Source organism: Phalacrocorax aristotelis, chromosome 8, assembly GCF_949628215.1.
Source record: "Phalacrocorax aristotelis chromosome 8, bGulAri2.1, whole genome shotgun sequence".
Taxonomy (NCBI): Eukaryota; Metazoa; Chordata; class Aves; order Suliformes; family Phalacrocoracidae; genus Phalacrocorax; species Phalacrocorax aristotelis.
The window spans coordinates 23,264,200-23,282,902 of NC_134283.1; the positions used below are offsets into that span (position 1 = coordinate 23,264,200).

Consider the following 18,703-nt stretch of genomic DNA (forward strand, 5'->3'; position numbering starts at 1 on the left):
GACCCCGGACCCGGCAACCCCAGGAGCAGCTTATGCTGTGGCAAACTGGGAATTCGCGTCTCCTCCGTGCGGAGTGCAGACTGCCACCATCCCTGACAAAACCTCCCGCCTTGCCCGGGAAGGGAAGAGCCCTGCGCCCGGCTGGACTCGCCCCGGGAAGATGAAGCAGAGGCTCAGAGGAAGATCTGGGGGAAGAGCGAGCATCCCGGCACATCCTCTCAGGCTCCAGCCTGGAGACTGTTTCTCCAAACCATCGCACGTGCTCCAGGACTGGTTCCAAAGGCAATGCACCCTTCCCTCCATGGCACAAACAGGAGCAGGTCCCCACCTTTTTCCTCAAAAAGTTTATTGAATTGTTCTTAATGTTATTTCAAAAAAAAAAAAAAATTCAAAATTGAGATAAAAAGAAAAACCCTGGTGTAAAATCAAAACTAATGTTTGAACTGTGGACACAACAGAACCAATGACCCCCAGGGCTCTCACAGCTTGCTGCTGCCCAGCCATCCCCACCCAGAGCACCTCCTTGGGTCACTCTGGAGGCATGTACACACAGCCCCTTGCCCAAATCCGCCTCAGAGAGGCTGGGCACCCTGTGGCAGCAGGGAACTGGAGTCAATGAAACCCCTCTGTTCCTGCTTAGCTGACACCCCCTCCCAGCTACTCACCCCACCAGCGAGCAGCAGTTTGAGTCCTTGACTAATATACAGGTACTGGTTTCTGCAACAAAGAGCACGTGTCCCCAGCTGCCCCCGTGCTTGGGGCTCAGAGTGCTCCTCCCTTTTCCGCTCCGGGTAGCAGACTACAAACTATAGGGGTAAGAAATCCACCCACGTCTGCTGAATGTGACTTGGAGTGCCAGGCAGGCCTCAGGGACAGAGGGGCAGGTGAAGAGGAGACTTAATTCTCTCAAAAAGAGGCTATTTAAGAAAATAAGCCAAGTGAGCGTTCAGTGACTATTTGGAACTATACACAGATGGCATTTGCCTTAGAGATACCACACACATGTTGATAGATTTCCTGGCAAGAGCTCTTAACACAAGCCATACGTGGTTAGTAACTACTGGATTTGCTGGATGGGCTTCCACGGCGCAGCCCACAAGATAGCCAGCTCTGCCTAGGTCATGCTGGGGGTGACCAGGCCCTGGAGCATGATCATGAGGCGACGGGCAGGCTTGCTCAGTGTGTTGTGGGGTTCCACCTGGAGGAACTGGAAGAGCTTCTGCCGCACCTGGCTCATGACTGACCCCATGTGGTCTCGGGTGATGGGGTCGCTGTGGTCCAGGTGCATCACTGCTTCTTCCAAGTAACTGAAGGAGAGACACCACGGTTAGAACCAAACCCGGTACGTGATCCCAACCCCATTCAGTTCATTCTAGCACTGAAGATGTGAAGTTCTGCTCCCCTGCCGACCCAAGCTCAGCGCAGTATGTTCAGCCATCAGAAAATAAGCATTACTGACTCATAGCAGTCCATCTATCCCTTCTTCAACGTATAAGGGCAGCTTATATATTTTCCAGCCTGCAGTATGGGCACCACAGCCTGGCTGCCTAAACCAAGCAGGCCCAACAGCAAGCTAGAACTCCCTGCAGAGCTGGAGGTGGCACTTGGCCACAGGCCATGCCTGGTCACAGCTCTGTAGATATTTTCTTTGATGCCTTTTTAGCAGAAGCAGAATTAGTCACTTAGTAAAAATCCTCAGTGGTGAGGCTTATTTCATGCAGGGACACGTTTATGGTCGTCTTCCAATACATCTATCCAGGAAGGGGTGGGGAAAGAGCAAGAATTTTACCAACAGGCCATTCTGAAGTTCAGATGAGCCACAAACTTCCAAACTGCAGCCTGACAGTAAGGCAATGTGGTCACTGCAAACGGTTTTCACTAACAGACCAGCCTGAAACTTAACAGCAGCAACTTCAGTGCTGATTACCAGTTCATCTGTAACTTAAAGCTCTTTTGCAGTTTTTCTCACTTGCTTTATCCCTATTGTTAAATCGAGTTAAAAACAAACATGATTTGAGTCATTTTTCCATAGAAGCCATAGTTAAAACCTGCAGGTAACTTAAGTTAGTTTTTGACAACAGATAACAGGGTTTTGACTCGCTCACTTAAAATGTTCAAGGCAAGTATCAGCACAGTCACTACCTTATTCTAAGCAAAGCTTGTGTGACATCTAACATACGTTATTTCCAGTAGCTCCTGCTGCTACCTCCCAGTGAGCCTGTCTGGCAGTCATGACAAGAAACTGCTGACACGAAGCCCAGCGATGGGTTAAGAACTGAGGACAGAGCTAAGTTGCTCTGGATATTAAGCTATCCAGGAAACATGGCACTACCCTTCATTTTACCTCTGCAGGGAAACTTCTCCTTGGTCTAATGAGATTGCTGCACAGACTGCATATCACAGAATCACAGAATGGTAGGGTTTGGAAGGGGCCTCTGGAGATTATCTTGTCCAACCCCCCTGCTTGAGCAGGGACACCTAGAGCAGGGGGGCACAGGAACGCGTCCAGGAGGGTTTTGAATGTTTCCAGGGAAGGAGACTCCACAACTTCCCTGGGCAGCCTGTGCCACTGCTCCGTCACCCTCACAGGAAAGAAGTTTTTTCTCATATTGAGGTGGAACTTCCCACATTCTGACTTGTGCCCAATGCCCCTTGTCCTGTCATTGGGCACCACTGAAGAGTCCTCTTGACACCCACCCTTCAGATATTTACAAGCATTGATGAAATCCCCCTCAGTTCTCTCTTCTCCGGGCTGAACAAACCCAGGTCTCTCAACCTTTCCTCCTACGACAGATGCTCCAGCCCCCTGATCATCTTGGTAGCTCTCTGCTGGACTTGCTCCAGCAGTTCACAGTTCCCTGTCCTTCTTGAACTGGGGGGCCCAAAACTGGACACAGCACTCCAAATGTGGTCTCACTAGGGCAGAGTAGAGGGGGACGATAACCTCCCTTGACCTGCTGGCCATGTTCCTTTTAAAGCAGCCCATAATATTTACAGACCACAATACAGGCAGTAACAGCACCTACAGCTGGGTACGCCTTCTACTACTACCTCTGGGCTGCAAAGCTTTCCATGGCAATGCCTACATCTTTTTCCAAGTCATTACCGGTTGTTCACATTCCCGTAACAGGCTACAGAAGGTCCAGCCTTCATCAAAGCACCACCTTCCACTTCCAGGCAGTGAATTTAAAGCCAGAGCCAGGAACAGGTCTGCATAGGTTCAGACCCGGTTGTCTCATCATACTCACTTCAACTTCAGTTCCGTACGAGTACCCAAATCTGAGGAAAGCTGCTGAATGAGAGAGAGCAGCACAGGCTGGGACAGCGGGCACGGGTGCTGTCCAAATACTTGCTGAGTATCCACAGTCTCACAGACATACAGGACCAGGTTGAGATCAGCTGCGGTTAGAGCCTGCAAGGAAGACACAGCTAGAAATGCCGAGGAAACAACAGGCTGGTGAGGGATACAAGACAGAACACGAGGCAGCCCTCTGCCTCAGGGCAGCTCAATGGTTCACCAGCCTCCTATGGAAGTAGAAGTCTCTGCAAATCCTGATGTACAGGGAAGGACAGCCTTTAGGCTCTCAGTCTGTGCTCAGAGGAGACCCGTGTCTGTTCTAAGCTGAAGAGACTACAACCAGACAGAGGGGAACAGGTTACAGTTAGCAGCATGGAGCAGGGCTATGTTTGCATCCCCTGCCAGCCCACTGGCGTGGCATTGCTACTATTCCCAGAGAAGTTTGTCTGCAGCGGCTCAAATGGATCTGCCTACATATTCAAAGACAAAGGCAAGGTCAGGCTCCAGCTGGTAGATCTGCCTGGAGAGGCTTATGAAGCTGTTGCTCTTCAGGGCTGCAACACGTGCCACTGCTGATGACAAAACACTCTGGCTTGCTGGAGCACTGACGCTGTCCTGCCAGGGCATGGGCAGGGAAGAAGTAACTTAGCTGCCACCAAATCATGGAATTTGAATGGCTCTGGCTTGACCTGCAGGAGAGTTCAGCTGCACCCCTTGAGCTGTCGGCTGTCACAGGTCTTTTCAGGCAACTCCTGTATGAGTTGTGGGATTATGTTCCCAGCTCAAGGAGCCCTTTTTCAACCTCTTTGCCCCCCAACAAGCAGCAACGCCAACTACCAGGAAGCCTAGGTACCTGCTGGAAAGCTTGGTTGAGGTGTCCCTGCTGAAGCAGCTGAAGGATGTGAGTTTGCTGAGACTGGAAATCCAAGTGAGTAGAGGGGATCGGAGTCCCTGCTGCTGAGCGCATTGCCTGCACAATGCTTGAGGTGACAGCTGCTTGCTGCTCCTTCATAGCCAGGCTCACCTCTCCTTTAATGACTCTCTGCACCTGAGCCAAAATAGACTCTTGCATGCTAAAAAAAAAAAAAAAAACACCGAACAAAAAACAAACCAAACAAACACAACAACAAACAGGCATCTCTGAAAACGAAGAGCTGAGGGACAACATTGCACAAAGCTTGTACCAGTGAGAAGGTACAGGCCTGCCTGCTTACTTATTGTAGCATGGCAACCAAAGGGTTAATACGAATCGCTCTGAGGCACAGGCTTTGGAAACATGCTGTGCAAGGTAGCTCCTGGCCAACGGTACCACAGAAAATGCTGGGATTCTGTGCGGGAAAGCGATGTTTCAGGGAACCGAGTCTCTTGATACATAGTATTTTAAATCTTTAATGTGCCTGACTTAGAAGCACAACTACAAAGCTCTAGGTTCATCCCTGAGCAGACCCAGCTTTCTAGATCAGATCTGTTAGATGCAGTTTCCTAGCCCGCAGATGACATCTTTAGAATGAGAACACACTTCCACTGAGCCTTGGACTTTTCAGAGTTCACAGTGGAGGCTCCGCTAATGTGTGTTACACCTTTTCCCCTCCAGGGGCTGGATCCTCCCCTCTTACAAAGGATACAAAGGACCAAACCTACCACAGGGACAATGGCAGGACTTCCCTGGGAGGAAGTGCAGCCCATGCAACAAGACCAGAATTTAGTCTGGTAGCCTTCTTGGCAAGCCTGGTCTGCATCAAAGACCCCAATGTGCTCTGACATATGTTCTAGTGGCTTAAAATAGACAGGGGCATTCTGCCCTGCAGGTGACCACCGGCCAGTCTTAATGCCTGGCAACCTGCCACCAGCTTCATGGTCTGAATGTGCTGAAGGCACCGCCAGGATTGCATCTTGAAGTGAGGATGGCCAAGCACAAATTGCTGCAGAGCAGCTGGGAGGACAGAGTAGCCTGTGGAAACTGTCAGAATGCCTGAGGATGCAAAATAAAGAAGAGAAGCCCTCAAAAGACCAGAACACTTCAGAACAGGAAGGCTGTTCAGAACCAAGTGTGCTTTTGGGCTGCCTTCGGTCCTTCTGCCCTCCAGCATGCCTGTGAAAAGCAGGCTCTGAGCTCCCACACACAGCAGTGATACATCTGGTTGTTAAACCTTCTGTGGTCTTCGTTTTGTCCCCTAAAGGACAACGGTTACACCAGCCCACATGCTTTGTCGTACTCTGTCGAGAGCCAACAGCAGCCCTAGGGCGGCAAAGGGCTTGCTCTACAGCTAGCAGGGAGAGGTTTTTGTTACGCATATGTATACCTCACTGACATCTCTCTCCACAAGCCGAGCTGCCAACTTACTTGCCCACAATAATATGCAGCTGATGCTGCACCTCAGCATGGACGCTGGCTGCAACAGTGGAAGCCAGCTGCTCAGTGGTGCTCTGGAAGGTGCTGATAAGCTGTCGAAGCTGATTCAGCAGTGGGTCTCGGGCCTCCTGTTCTCGTACCTTCTTGTTCTTCAAGTGAGTCTCAAGCTGCTGGATATCTGCAATGAGAGAGGAAGACGTTTGTGCCATCGGTACCCACGGAGATGGTCAGGACAGAAATTCAGCTGCCAGGCTCTACATGTTCTTCAGCAGAAACAATTACTAAGCCAGCACACAGGCATTACGGTAACCTAGAAACCCCGCTTCCAGGCTCCCCATCATGCCGGATTACATGACACAGAAAGAAATAAATGAGTTTTCTTGTGACACACACCTTTACAGGTGCTGTTTGTTCAGGGCAAGATAAAGGTGGGAGTAAGGGTATTTTATTTCATACACAGCGTGAGTTGTGATCTGCATTAGTGATGGAGTTCAGTGCCAATGAAGGAAGAGGAGGGACATTTCTGACAAAAAATAAATCAGGTCTGCAGAGATCAAAAACCTGTAGTTTAAAATGTTTTATGAACTGGTCTGACCAAAAAGGAGAAGAATATAAGCTCTATGTACTTGTGGGAGACTTTTGAAGAAAAGGAAGGGTGCAAAATACACAGCAGCTGGAGATACTGCAGATCTACGGACCACAGAATTTGCTGTGCCAGCACTAGCCAGCCTCAGGCCCCCTCAGAAACCAGCTCTGCAGAGTAATACCTGCCTGGCCTCCCAGAAGGGACCCCAATTCTGAGAAGGATAAAGATCTTCTCCAGTGCATCAGTGCACAATTTTCCATACTTAAGGATATAGGGTTTTTTTTTCAGCCTGACCATACCTACACTGTCCAGCCACTCTGTAACCTCTGATCATCCCTGTACCCTTCTCTAAACGTTCCCCAATTCCATTACTCCTCTGAGATGAGGGCCTAGCTGCAGGACTGCTACCCTCTCCATACATCGTCTTCCTGATGTCAGGATGGGGTAATCCTACAGCTGGGCTTTTGTACTCAAGATGAAGTCACAGATTCACAGAATGAAGCCAAGTGTTTCACTGCACGGGCTACAAAGACCAGAGGTGAACCTCTGTTCTTATAGCACCACCCACAAAAACCTCCTCACTTCTGCTTGTATTTCCCAAGCGCAAAATGAAGCATGCAGATGGGCTAAGATGTTAAACAGTCACCACTGAAACTCTGAAAGGCAAAGACATAATAAAAGGCCAACTTGTTGTCAGCCACTAATACAAATACACTGTGCAGAGAAAACTCAGAGAATAAAACCTACTCACATTCTTGTGTGCCCTGCTTGAAGGTGTCATTGATTTGCTGGAACATGGACTGGCAGCTCTTCTCGAAGGCTGGCAACACAACGCTCTGAAACGCTTCTCTGTAAGCTGACTGGATTGGCCCCTGCAGGGTATCGGCCGTTGCCCTCACAACAGTATCTGTAAGGTTCTTACAAGCACACATAGAAGAGATTCCAGAATATTAACAACAGCCTGCTGCCAACTAAATATGTGGACAAACACTGTAGGTCCCTGCAACACACCCACACCAGATAAGGACAGCCCAGTGTCAGAAGCATGTATTCCCTCAGCTCTTTCCACTGACTAGGCTGCACCACGACTACAGCAGGCAGAGCATCTGCTTGCTGAGGGGCTGCCTGAGAACATAATGATTTCCCTGTAGTTCAGCTGTAAAGCAAGGGACGGTGGCACAGTCAGGCATGGCTCCTTTCCCTTCCCCTGCTTCTCTCCCACAATCCACCACTCCTTGCCAAGGTAAGTAACAAGCTTCTGCTCCCTAAATAATGTAGAAATGGAGGACAGAGTAGGGAGCAGAAGAGACAGTCAAACTTTCACCACTAGGCTGATTGAGAACGCCCTAAAAACACTGCTGTAGTGAGAATTCTCTACTCTGGTGGAAAACTAACAACTTGGTAAATGAAAGAAAGGGCTAATGAGGCAAAGCAGGCAGGGGAGTACACAGCAAGCTCGCCCTCCAGATGAGACCAGGGAACAGCCTTGACCACCGGCAGCTAAACTGACTTTACCTGAAGATAAAGGTGAGTGGAAGAGGTATGAGAAGTCACTACCCAGGCAGGTGACAACTCAGTGTCCCCAGGAAGTCTGGTTCTCCTTACCTTTGATTTCACGAGCTTGGTGATACTCTCTTTCAGTGTCCCCTCAATAGCAGTGATCTTGGCAGCAATGGTGTTACTTAGCTGGCCTGCAATGGGGTCCATGCTCTTGGAAATGCCTAGGCACAACACAAACATATGTCAAAGTTACAGCTTTAAGGCTAGAGTCACACTTCAAAACCCCAAAAAAGAAAATGGAGTCAAACTCTTCTGAGATATGACACAGCAAGGGGGAATGGTCACAGGCTCTGGCTTGAGAAGCCAGGGTTGTATATTAGGAGAAAACTTTTTGCTAGGAAGGTGGTCTCCAACCTTGAAGGTTTTCAAGACTTGGCCCGACAAAGTCACAGCTGAGCTCATCTAGAATAGTGGGTAGCCCTGCTTCAAGCAGAATGGTGGACATTAACGGCTGCAGAAGGCTTTCTCACCAGCATTTCCTTACATGGATCGTGCCAGTGCACAAAGGGCAAGTTTAATCCAGTCAAGTCTCAACATTCCCAAACTTATTAGCCTCTTTTGCCTTCTTCCACCAAACAGACTCCAGAAGTTTTATGGATTATAATGGAAGGTCAGACCACGTTCTCTGGACAGGTATTCCCTCTGGGAGCCCCATACTCCTTCAAAACCACAACTCCTCAGATTACAGCAGGGCCTGAAACAGTTTAAAGTGCAATGACTAGTCTTCATGTAACCTAACTCCTACTTTATACAGCGCCAACACTTTTATGCAGCACGCTTTCAATCCCTAACAGGGCTAACTGTAGGGATCCACCTTCAAAACCTAGAGAGCAACACTCACACTGGGGTACAGTCTTCTTCATCTCCTCACGAATGGTCCTCTCCAGGCGGTTACACACAGCTGTGGAAAGGGACTGAGAGAGCTGCTGAGACAGATGCTCCTGGAGCTGCCCATTGCGCTGCTGTCCTTCTGTCAGCGCTCGGTCTAGTCTTCTCTCTAATGAAAATGCATGTTAAGGAGGACAAACAACAGATTTCCTCTCTATCCTCAACACTTCTGTCCACAAAGATGGACACTAGCCTCACGTCCAGAGGCTCAGTGAGAGCAAATTTGCAGCTCTGGCGAAAGAGGGGAAAAATAATGTTGTTGATGTGTTCCTGTAAACAAGAGGTGCTCTTAAATGATCAGAGTGAGGGAAGAGCTCTGGAAAGCATGGTAGAAAAGCCAAAGAGCTAAAGGAAGCTCGACAGGAGTGTTCCCTACGTATCATGGGTTAACTTAGCTGCCCCTGAGGCAGCTCAGCCCCGCACAGCCACTCGCTCACTCCTCTGCAGCAGGATGGGTGAGAGAGTAGGATGGGTAAAAGTGACAAATCTCATGGGTTGAGATAAAGACAGTTTAATAGGTAAAGCAAAAGCTGCACATGCAAGCAAAGCAAAATAAGAACTCATTTACTACTTCCCATCAGCAGGCAGTTGTTCAGCCATCCCCAGGAAAGCAGGGCTCCATCACGCATGACGGTGACTTGGGAAGACAAACACCATCACGCTGAATGTCCCTCTTCCTCCTCCTTCCTCCCCCAGCTTTTACTGCTGAGCATGTCATATGGTATGGGACATCCCTTTGGTCAGTTGGGGTCAGCTGTCTCAGCTGTGTCTCCTCCCTATTTCTTGCCCAGCCCCAGCCTGCTTGTTGGTGGAGCAGCACAACAAACAGAGGTGGCCTTGAGAGGGTTTAGAAATAGCAAAAACATCAGCGTGTTATCAATGTTGTTTTGTTCACAAATCCAAAACATACCACCATATGAGCTGCTATGAAGAAAATTATCTATCCCAACCAAAACCACTACAGAAACCAAGAAGCCTGACACCCATAAAAAGCAAATTGGCAAAAACGTTTCTACAGGGTGGAACTGGTGGACATAAGCACGGAAGCAAACCCAGGCTTAATAAGAGCCAGTCATACCTCACGAAGCAGCCAAACTCTCTGAAGGAGCAAGCACACAAACACTGAGACTCATGTGCATCTTAAACAAACAAACAAAAAATCAAAACAAAACAAAAACCCAAAACCACCAACCAACCCAACCACCAAAAAAATTCCAGCAAAACAAACGGTGAAAAGACAGTTCAGCTACTGACAAAATTCAGTGTAGATATGAAGTTGTGCAGACAGGAAAAATTGTTCTAATATTATAATATAACTCTAGACTCCGAACTTCAATAGAAAGCTATCTGAATTATCTATGAAAATATCAGTCTGGTGGTCAGACTAATTAATAAAGAAAACAGAAATCTTTGTCACATCATAGAAGTTGAGGGTAGTTTCAGACATGAAACAGGCTAGAGCTGCTCAGTTTGGGGAACATGACCAAATCCACTGCAGCAGCAGATGTACAGGAACTGACTAGTCGCAATACAAAAAACATAATTGGATACCAGGTTTGAAAACACCAGAAAGAAGTACTTTTCAGACAACACATAAGGGACCTGTGGACCTCCAGATGTATATATAGGTACAGACAAGATAATTCTATATGCAGCCATGCAGTGTGGCAGACAGGTCCTACATCTGGTGCAAGTACTGACTTGCCCAAAGGAGGAAAGGAAAGAAAGGATCATCCCATAATTACTCTTGTGCAACTGGCCACTGCTTGACGTAGGATAATATATTAGGTGCATCTCTAGTCTACTCAAGCATTGCAGCACTTAATGGGTAACTAGAAGATTTAGCGGCATGAGGAAATATCAATTCTTCTCCTAGAAAGGGACCAAGAGGAACTGAAATAGTTACATTGCAGCCAGGCAATTTTACTGCACCTATGGCCCACGCTACCAAGATCCTTGAACCTTCTTAGTCTTCATCATGTCTCTAGTCTGCCTCATAGCCTTCCACTCCTTAACTGCCACGCAACATTTGCAAACAAGGATACGCTCCTGCTCCTGCTGGGAGTCAATCACCCTCTCCACGTGGCCCATAAGGGAGCTCTGAATAGCATCCAGGTGATCTGTGAGTCTCTGCAGCAGCTCTATCTGGTTCTGCCGCAGCTCAGAGAGCTCCCGCTGTTGGCTCCTCAATATGCACATCAGCTCATCCTGGAACTCTGGTGTCACCTATGCATGGAGAGGACAAGAATTCATTTCTAACAGGGTCAAAGGTCAGTTAAGTTTTCTGCCAGGTATTAAGTCAACCCCTGTGCCTTGGACTGAAGCATAACATAAAACAGAAACCGTGACCTGCTTTATGGCTATTTCTAAGACTTTCGTCCCAAGAAATAAACTGATAAAGGAAGGTACATGAAGTTCCTGCGTGGAATTCATAAATGGTTGCATAGAATGTCAACTATTTAGATTCAAGACTCCTTTCAAAGCTCTGGCATCTAAAAGAAAACAGATCCTATTCACTTTTGGCCAGGTAGTGAGAGAGAGCATTTAGGCCTTCAAATGTAAATAACGACCTCAAACACATATGAAAGAGCTGTGCAATCAGTAGAGTAAGAAAGAAGTTTCCTAGAGAACTTTTTGAGCTCTTTAACTTATTTACCAATGACCACACAACTGCAGAAGTATACACCTGTAGCATACTGTCATTTTCACCTGCTCAAGGTATCTAAAGGAGGCACAGGCATCAAGGGCAGTTTAAGAAGCATATGCAACTCAGCTGAGAGCATTTTCTGTCAGATACAAAGGTATTATCAACAGGGATAAGAAATTCCAACAGGCCAGTCCCACTGTGACCATTACTTTGCTGGGAACTCACTGCTGGCACACGTGAGTCATCTCAGCAGGGAATAGGAAATTATGGTCTTAGATGATATAGGGCTTGTGAGAACGAAGAAATACACAGTGATATGCAAAGGTGAGAAGGAAGCCATCAGTCTGGATAGCACTGAGCAGCTCCTTCTCTGCTGCACAAGTCAGAGAACAGGGTGACATGAAGCCCAAGTGCAGCCCCATCTCAGCCTGCTTGGGCACAGCAGGGGCTCATGTGCTTCAAGGAACCGGGATGAACTTTCTCTCAGGTTTTTAGTAAGACAGTAAATAGTGCTGAAGTATCATGCCCTTGGGAGGGATTGCAGAGCAGCTCTGACTCACCTGGCTGTTATTTGATCTTGGCGACTGGTTTGCATCCCTAGAAATAAAAAGAGAAAAAAGTAGTAAACCACTTATGTCAATTAACTGTTCTTATTATCCAAGTCTTCTGCCAAAATAGGTCACACATTTTACAGTTGCTTTAGATTTTTACGCTCCACCTCCTACTTCTGTTTTGCCTAGTATAACACGACAAGCAACAGGAAGGTGATGAAATCCCAGTCCTCACAGCACTGTGACTACATCTGCGCTATCCATACGCGCCGAAGTTCTTTACAGGCTGGAGTTGAACAAGTCTTAATGAGGACTGTTACAAAGAACAACACATGCTGATTTTTCAGTTTTGTCCAAATTCAAAGCCAGGGAAGGCTTTGCCAAACAGCTTTTGAAGGTCTCCTAATATTTTACAAAGAAAAACAAAATACCCATTTGTTAAATACAAAATCAATGAGCTTCAAATAATCTAGAATGATTCCAGTTCTCAAGGTGAAGAAACTAGTGATGCACTCCAGCATAAATAGCAGAATAAAGAAAAACACTGAACTGATCCACTAATACTGCATATCTCCATCAAAGTCACAGATCTATGAATATTCAAATGCAAACATTTGTTGATTCCAGACAGCATCCATTCAGCAACTTTAAAAGTACTGAGGCAGGAAAAACGAAAGTAATTTCAGAGGCTAAGAGCTTCCGGGTGTCACAGTACCGGACCACAGCCAGCAGCTTAATGCCATAGCCTGTCTTTGTCATAATCTGCACAGTCAGAGATCCCAATCACAGAGCTATGGGAACACAAGGGGAGAGTGCCTGTGCAGCAGCTATGCTGCTCTCCACACGTTAATGCAGACAGGTTGGTCTAAACTGCCATGGGCAGACCTTTACAGTCATCAGTTTTCACTTACCAAACGTTCATATGCACATGTTTAGAAACACACAAAAGCAGCGAGCAGGTAATGATAGATATCGTTGAACAAGGGCACTGTGCCAGCATTCAGAAGCCAATTAGAAGTGGAGGCCACATTGAACTACACTCACAGCATCACAGTTCCACTGAAGACTTCACTGAAACTGGCAAATGGATCCCATGTCCCCCCACAATTTACCTTCCACACATCTTCTGAAGCTCAGGCTATATTTTGGATTTTGAGTCCCATCTGGAAAGGTAGTGTAGATCCTACTGCCACACCCCTGAGTACCACTCAGTGTCTGAGTAACCAGCAACACTCTCTGTGGTGTTATTGCCATTTGCAAAATGGGGTGAGGACTGGGAGCACTTGGCCGCTGCGCAGACTCAGACCCTAGTCTCACTGCTAATGGCTACATCAGGTTGTGGCCCTGCACAGCTGGTCCCACAGCCACCTGCATTCTGGCAAGCCCAGCGTACCCATCATCTTTCTTGCCCTTCCGCTTCAGCTTTGGGGAAGCCCGAGGGGATGCTTTGGCTTTCCAGTCCTTCACAGGCAGCCTCTGCGTAGATGCTTTGGCACCAAATCCACCTGACGTAGAAGCCAAGCTTGCAACTTCATCATCATGGTCACTATGAAGGAACAGCAGGGGAGAGGACATCACTTGCAATACAGGACAGCGTTAGCCTTCACTAAAGGGAGGGGACTCACACTCTGCTCTTCATCCACACATGGCTGGAGTCACTTAGCTAAAGACTCCTGCCATCTTGATCTTTAACACAGAGACCTCTACAGGGCTCAGCACGTGCTGCTCCATTTTGATCCCTGTCTGCCCAGGCTAAGCTTGAGCGCTGCATAATATGACTTGGAGGGTCTCTGCATTTGGGACCACCACAGTTCAGGCAGCGTGCTGGAATAATGCCCATTCTTGCTGCATACACACTCAAGCACATAAGCCCCAGCACATGATGCCGACCCAGCAGGGAACCCACGCATAGCATAGCCTTACAGCTTTACAAACAGAAAGCACTAAATGCATCAAGTATCGCAGGAATGGTGGAGAATCAGGTAGAACCTAGGAACTGCGTGATCCTTGGTACCCTGGAGTCTTTCAGCCACTGACCAGCCATCCAATGCAGGCTGCATGTTTCAGTCTGAATTGAAGTGTGGATTACGAATGAACCCTCAACTGTCAAACAGGGCTGAGCACACAGAATGTGCCTATGGAGCTTTAGGGTGGCTTACGAGGGAGCCAAGATGCCAAAAGCAAGAAAATAACTCCTGAGATACCCTTGCTACCTTATCCAAGGCACAGTATTTAGAAACTGGTCCTGTAATAGGTTTTCACCAGGAATTGAACCAAGCTTGGTCTATGCTCTTAAAGCAGCAGAGTCAAACCTTTCCCTACAGAGAGTAAATTAGACAACACCCAGAGGCCAACCTCACAACCAGCTGAAGTCATCAGAACATTATGGAAGCTGGACTGCTTACACACATGAAGTCAGGAGACAAAGCAAAGACATTCACCCCACATGTGAAGGCTTGCTGGGGACAGAAGCACGAATGCAGCCTGAACTGAGTCCATGCAGAACGAGAGAAGGGGCTGAGCACTCTGGTACCTTTGTTCTGCACTAGCATCCTGGCTGTCATGCTGCAGCAGGTGGTAGCTGTGTCGATGATAGGAAGAGCTCTTGTGCTTGTCTTCAACCTCATCCCTTGGGCTAGAGGAGGAAAAAAAAAAGAAAATACCATTATGAAAGTCTCTTTCAGCTTGGGTATTTGCTCATTCCACTTCTCATAAGAGAACCTGATAGAAGGTCTAAACCAAACAAAAACCTGACACTTATCTGCACAGATCCAGAAAGTGGCAGGTATTGTTTCAAGGCACAAAACGCTCAAACTTCTCCCCTGTGTTTTTCTGGGGGCCTTAAAAAGGGAGAAACAGCTCAGCTATGCTTCAGGCACTCACCAAGAACAATCTCCCAACAGACATTCAAGCAAGACAGGTAAGCCACTACTCAAAATGGGCAGTACAGCATACTTCAGTGAATAGCACCCTCTTGGGTTTGTTTTTCCTCAAGGAATACTGATCACTAGGACAAAAGTCATCAGCACTTCTCTGTTCTTTCAAGCATCTGAGGAAGTGTGTGATTTTGATGGGTTAGCTCTATCAGACAGCACAGAACTGTAACAGTGAATCCAGTCCGAGTTTCAAAAAGATTTTGAAAGCAAATTGCACATGCTTCTACGCTGTAAACTAGGTCTATCTGAATTCAGCTTTCAGAAAGGTCTTCAGACAGAAGTGAGCACTTGTTACTTTCACATAGGCTAATGGCTTGACTGAGCTGGAACATATAAAAAAAAGTATCTCAGATCCAGAGATATCTGATCTGATATTCTGATATGAGAAGTCTTCAAGAGACTTCAAAAACAGAGTGAAATTGAGGGGAGTTGCAAACTCTTATAAAAGTACTTTCTCAACTTCAAATTACGAGCAAAAGCAAAAACACCGTGTAGAAACACAGTCTCAGTGCCCTCCCCATTGCCATCAGAATTGAGACTGTTTCCTGAAGTAGCATCCTCAGGCACAGAGGCACAAGATGAGGTCCTTCTCTTGCAATTCTGTTGGGAGGGAACAGCCCTGGACAGTTTGAGGGGCAACACCAACACTCTCAGCCTGCTAGTCCTGTTGAAAAGGGAGGTGCTTGCAGGCTCCTGTGGCAAATGCAGCCCCGGCGTTGACAGACTCTGGAGGTGCCAGATGCATCTTGCAGTTCCTGTCCCACTACAAGGCAGGGACACTAATTCTGTGACGAATCCTAGCATTGCTCCAGTGTAATAGTTTGCTCCTGGTAAGCAGGTGTGTGTGATGTTGCCCTATTCTGCATGCCTGCTCCACACAGACATTGCCATTAATTTTCTGACTTTTAAAATACTTTATTTATAATACTAGCTGCACAGAGCTAATCCTGTGCAAGACAGATATACAATTAACCTATAATCAAAACTGTCAATTATGCACTAATTGATTCCTTTCAACAAAAGCATGCAGGAATGCGTCACCTGGGGCAGAATTTAGTTTGTACTGGTTTTATTTCCAGAGTACAAAAAAACATATCCCATCTCAAGTCTCCATTCCCAGGTGAACACGAAGGCCAATAAAGTAGACTTTTCACCTTCTTAACAGAGATCCTTTAAGCTGCAAGGGGTATCATAGAACACAAATTGTTAGAGCTAGCCTAGGAAGTTCAGGACACAGCATACACAAACCAAGCACACAGGAAAGTTGAATCATCCAGATCCTTTAAGGAAAGGAGGGATGGAGAACTGCTCTGGTTTAATCACAACATAAGAGCTTTTCACCAAGCTAGCAATTTGGCAAGTGCAAAGAAATTGCCCTAAGCAAGACAAATCCAAGTGATTACCTGTCTGCCATGCTGTTCCTGGTTTCTCTGGTTATGTCAGGAGCTGCTGGCCATGGCTGACTCACAACACTGTCAGAAGATACATTTTCCTGAGTTAAAGCAGTCTCCAGTAATGATGGAGCATTTAGTCTGTCCACCTCCACTGGAGGCATGTCCAAAGAGTGGTGGCTGTGCTCCGAGTTGTGCCGGTTCCTCGGAGACAGCAAATGTAAGGCTGAGGCAGCAGATGCCATACTGTCTGCGTGATGACTGGGCTCCAGCACCTCCGCAGGTAGCCCAGACGGAGCCGCTGCAAAGCTGCGTTGCAAGGTCTCAGAAGCAATCTCTGGGATATCTTGGGACATGGCTGTGGAAGCAGATGAAATGACATCTGGGGAGCGCTCACGGGTGGGAGAAGCCTGGGGCACCACCAAGGGCTCCACCTCCTGCAGTTCCAGTGCTAGAGAGGGGTTTCCTGGTGTGACCTGAATTTAAAAGAAAGAAAAAAAAACAACCAAAACCAAACAACCAGGGCTTCAGGGTAATGCAGAGACATCCCAAGAAACCCCAGTACCTTGCACCAACTAACTCTGGAAACAGCCAGCTGTATCCTTTCCTCATGTGATCCCTGTGCTCCTACTCTGTTCAGCAGACAGAAAAGGGCCCCAAGACTTGTAATGGGCTTTTGGCTAGGCTAACAACACAATTAAGCCTTAACGCTAGTTTGAACACGCTTTCAAAAGAAAATGTCACACCAATTCTACCTCCTTTCTCTGCTCCAGGATCCCTTCTCTTTGAGGGAAAAAGTCAGTTTTAACACTGAACATCTCCAGGCCTGAAAGCTGATATCAATTTCAAGCTTTAGTCATAATCTGTTTTACATCACACCTGGAAATAAAAACTGAGGAATAGGAAATTATTGTTTCAGAAACCTGTCAGACCAACAAGGAAGAAGAAACCTTTCAAGGTAGCACTGTCTCCTAACACAAAAGGTGACCATGTCCAACCATTGTGATAGTGACAGCACAAGCTAGAGCTTTCTCTAGTTTCAGAGACCTGCTGTTTATGCCAAGGTCAAGTTCCGATAATACTGGTAAACCTGGCTGCAGATCTGTGTTTTCTAAACGGCAGATGCTGGTCCTGTTATTATCCAAGGAAGTCTAATTTCAGCTTGTACAGGCCCATAGAGAGAGGTCCCTTGGCCCACAAGAAGGAAGGGAACAGCATTTGGAGCCTTACTGGAACAGGTGCCTTTGGTGTTAGCTTGTCAGGGAGGCCTGGGATAAGAACCGAATGGTTCCTAGGACTAGTCTGGAGACTGCTGCTACTGCTGCTCAGTGTGAGGCTGGTGTCCAGCTGCATCTTGGGGCTCACAGTCAAGTCTTCCGATGGCCTGCAGAAAACAGGGGCACAAACAAATCGAGAATGCTGATCTAATGGTAGAGATCTGCACCAAAAGGTGAGGAGCCGGGATACACGGGTCAATGGAGGAGCCCAACCCAAATTTTGCTAGTGTTGTCCAAGCCCTTGCTCTTTCTACTGTGGTCAGCCACTCCCTGTCAACTAGCACCTGCATCACTTAGTCCTCATACAGCCCAAAGAGAAGGGCATTGCAATCTCTCAGAATTTGAGGTGTCAATGGAGAAGGGACCTGCTATATCTTCAGTGAACACTGTGCAGAGTTTAGAGAGAAAGAGGACACTATTGGAACGGTCTTTATCTTTTTCCCAGAAGTGAAGCTTTCCCCTGTTATGCAGCCCAACCCACCTCAACACTAGTAAGACTTTCCTAACAGCCTGAGTTATCTTCTTGTCTTTGGTGGCTGCAGTGTTCTCTTACCTGTAAACAACAGCAGCCCTTTGGGAGAAGCATGTAAAGCAACAAAACTGAGATGCAATAAGAGAATCCCTATGAGGCACAAATGAAACACTATTGTTGGCCCCTTGGATGGCAACAGGCATGCTCCATGCTGCATCAGAGATGCAAACAGCTGCCCGTATAGGGATGCTGGGACTCAGGCCAGTTTCTGGTTCTGGTTACAGTGTCCTCTCCTACAAGATACAGTACAGCTCTGCACCATCTTGAAGGACAGTATCAATTTAACTGCAGATATAATATATACATGCTATTTACCTGGGCATAGAGGCATCCGTGACAGAAGTGCTGCTCATGGCTGTGACTGCAGTCAGGGAACTGACGCTGCTGCCTGGAGACACAGCAATCTGTAAGAAAATATACAGCCATCAGGCTGGGACAGAAGAGTCCAACAGCAGAGCTTGACCTGAGAATGGTGGCTCCGGAACAACTCCTAAGGAGTTTTTGGCAAAGAAGGAATTAAAAAAAAAAAAGTTGAGTTGTACTCAGGTGCTCGTTAAAGGTAAGCCCCAGAACATCCTCATCACGTGAACCATGACTGTTTTTATCGAGCGATTCCTCTCCCAAAACAAAGTGGCATTCTGCAAGGCTCAGCACCAGATCCCCATTTTGTTCTTTAAGCTAGAC

At 47.2% G+C, this 18,703-nt stretch overlaps 1 protein-coding gene across 2 annotated transcripts in view; it reads right to left on the minus strand.

The window, feature by feature from the left end:
• Window positions 1-327: 327 nt before the first annotated feature.
• The window catches only part of EDC4 (enhancer of mRNA decapping 4), a 38,695-nt gene continuing 20,319 nt past the window's right edge, over window positions 328-18,703 (minus strand). For both annotated transcript variants that reach the window (XM_075101909.1, XM_075101908.1), the window contains 14 exons: window positions 18,335-18,423; window positions 17,441-17,594; window positions 16,223-16,686; window positions 14,417-14,518; window positions 13,277-13,429; window positions 11,893-11,929; window positions 10,731-10,911; window positions 8,639-8,794; window positions 7,843-7,958; window positions 6,989-7,154; window positions 5,643-5,829; window positions 4,152-4,371; window positions 3,249-3,412; window positions 328-1,307 (listed from right to left, as the gene is read on the minus strand). In XM_075101909.1, coding sequence (XP_074958010.1) covers window positions 1,115-1,307; window positions 3,249-3,412; window positions 4,152-4,371; window positions 5,643-5,829; window positions 6,989-7,154; window positions 7,843-7,958; window positions 8,639-8,794; window positions 10,731-10,911; window positions 11,893-11,929; window positions 13,277-13,429; window positions 14,417-14,518; window positions 16,223-16,686; window positions 17,441-17,594; window positions 18,335-18,423 — 2,382 coding nt within the window. In that variant the 3' untranslated portion in view covers window positions 328-1,114. The remainder of the gene's footprint in view (window positions 1,308-3,248; window positions 3,413-4,151; window positions 4,372-5,642; window positions 5,830-6,988; window positions 7,155-7,842; window positions 7,959-8,638; window positions 8,795-10,730; window positions 10,912-11,892; window positions 11,930-13,276; window positions 13,430-14,416; window positions 14,519-16,222; window positions 16,687-17,440; window positions 17,595-18,334; window positions 18,424-18,703) is intronic.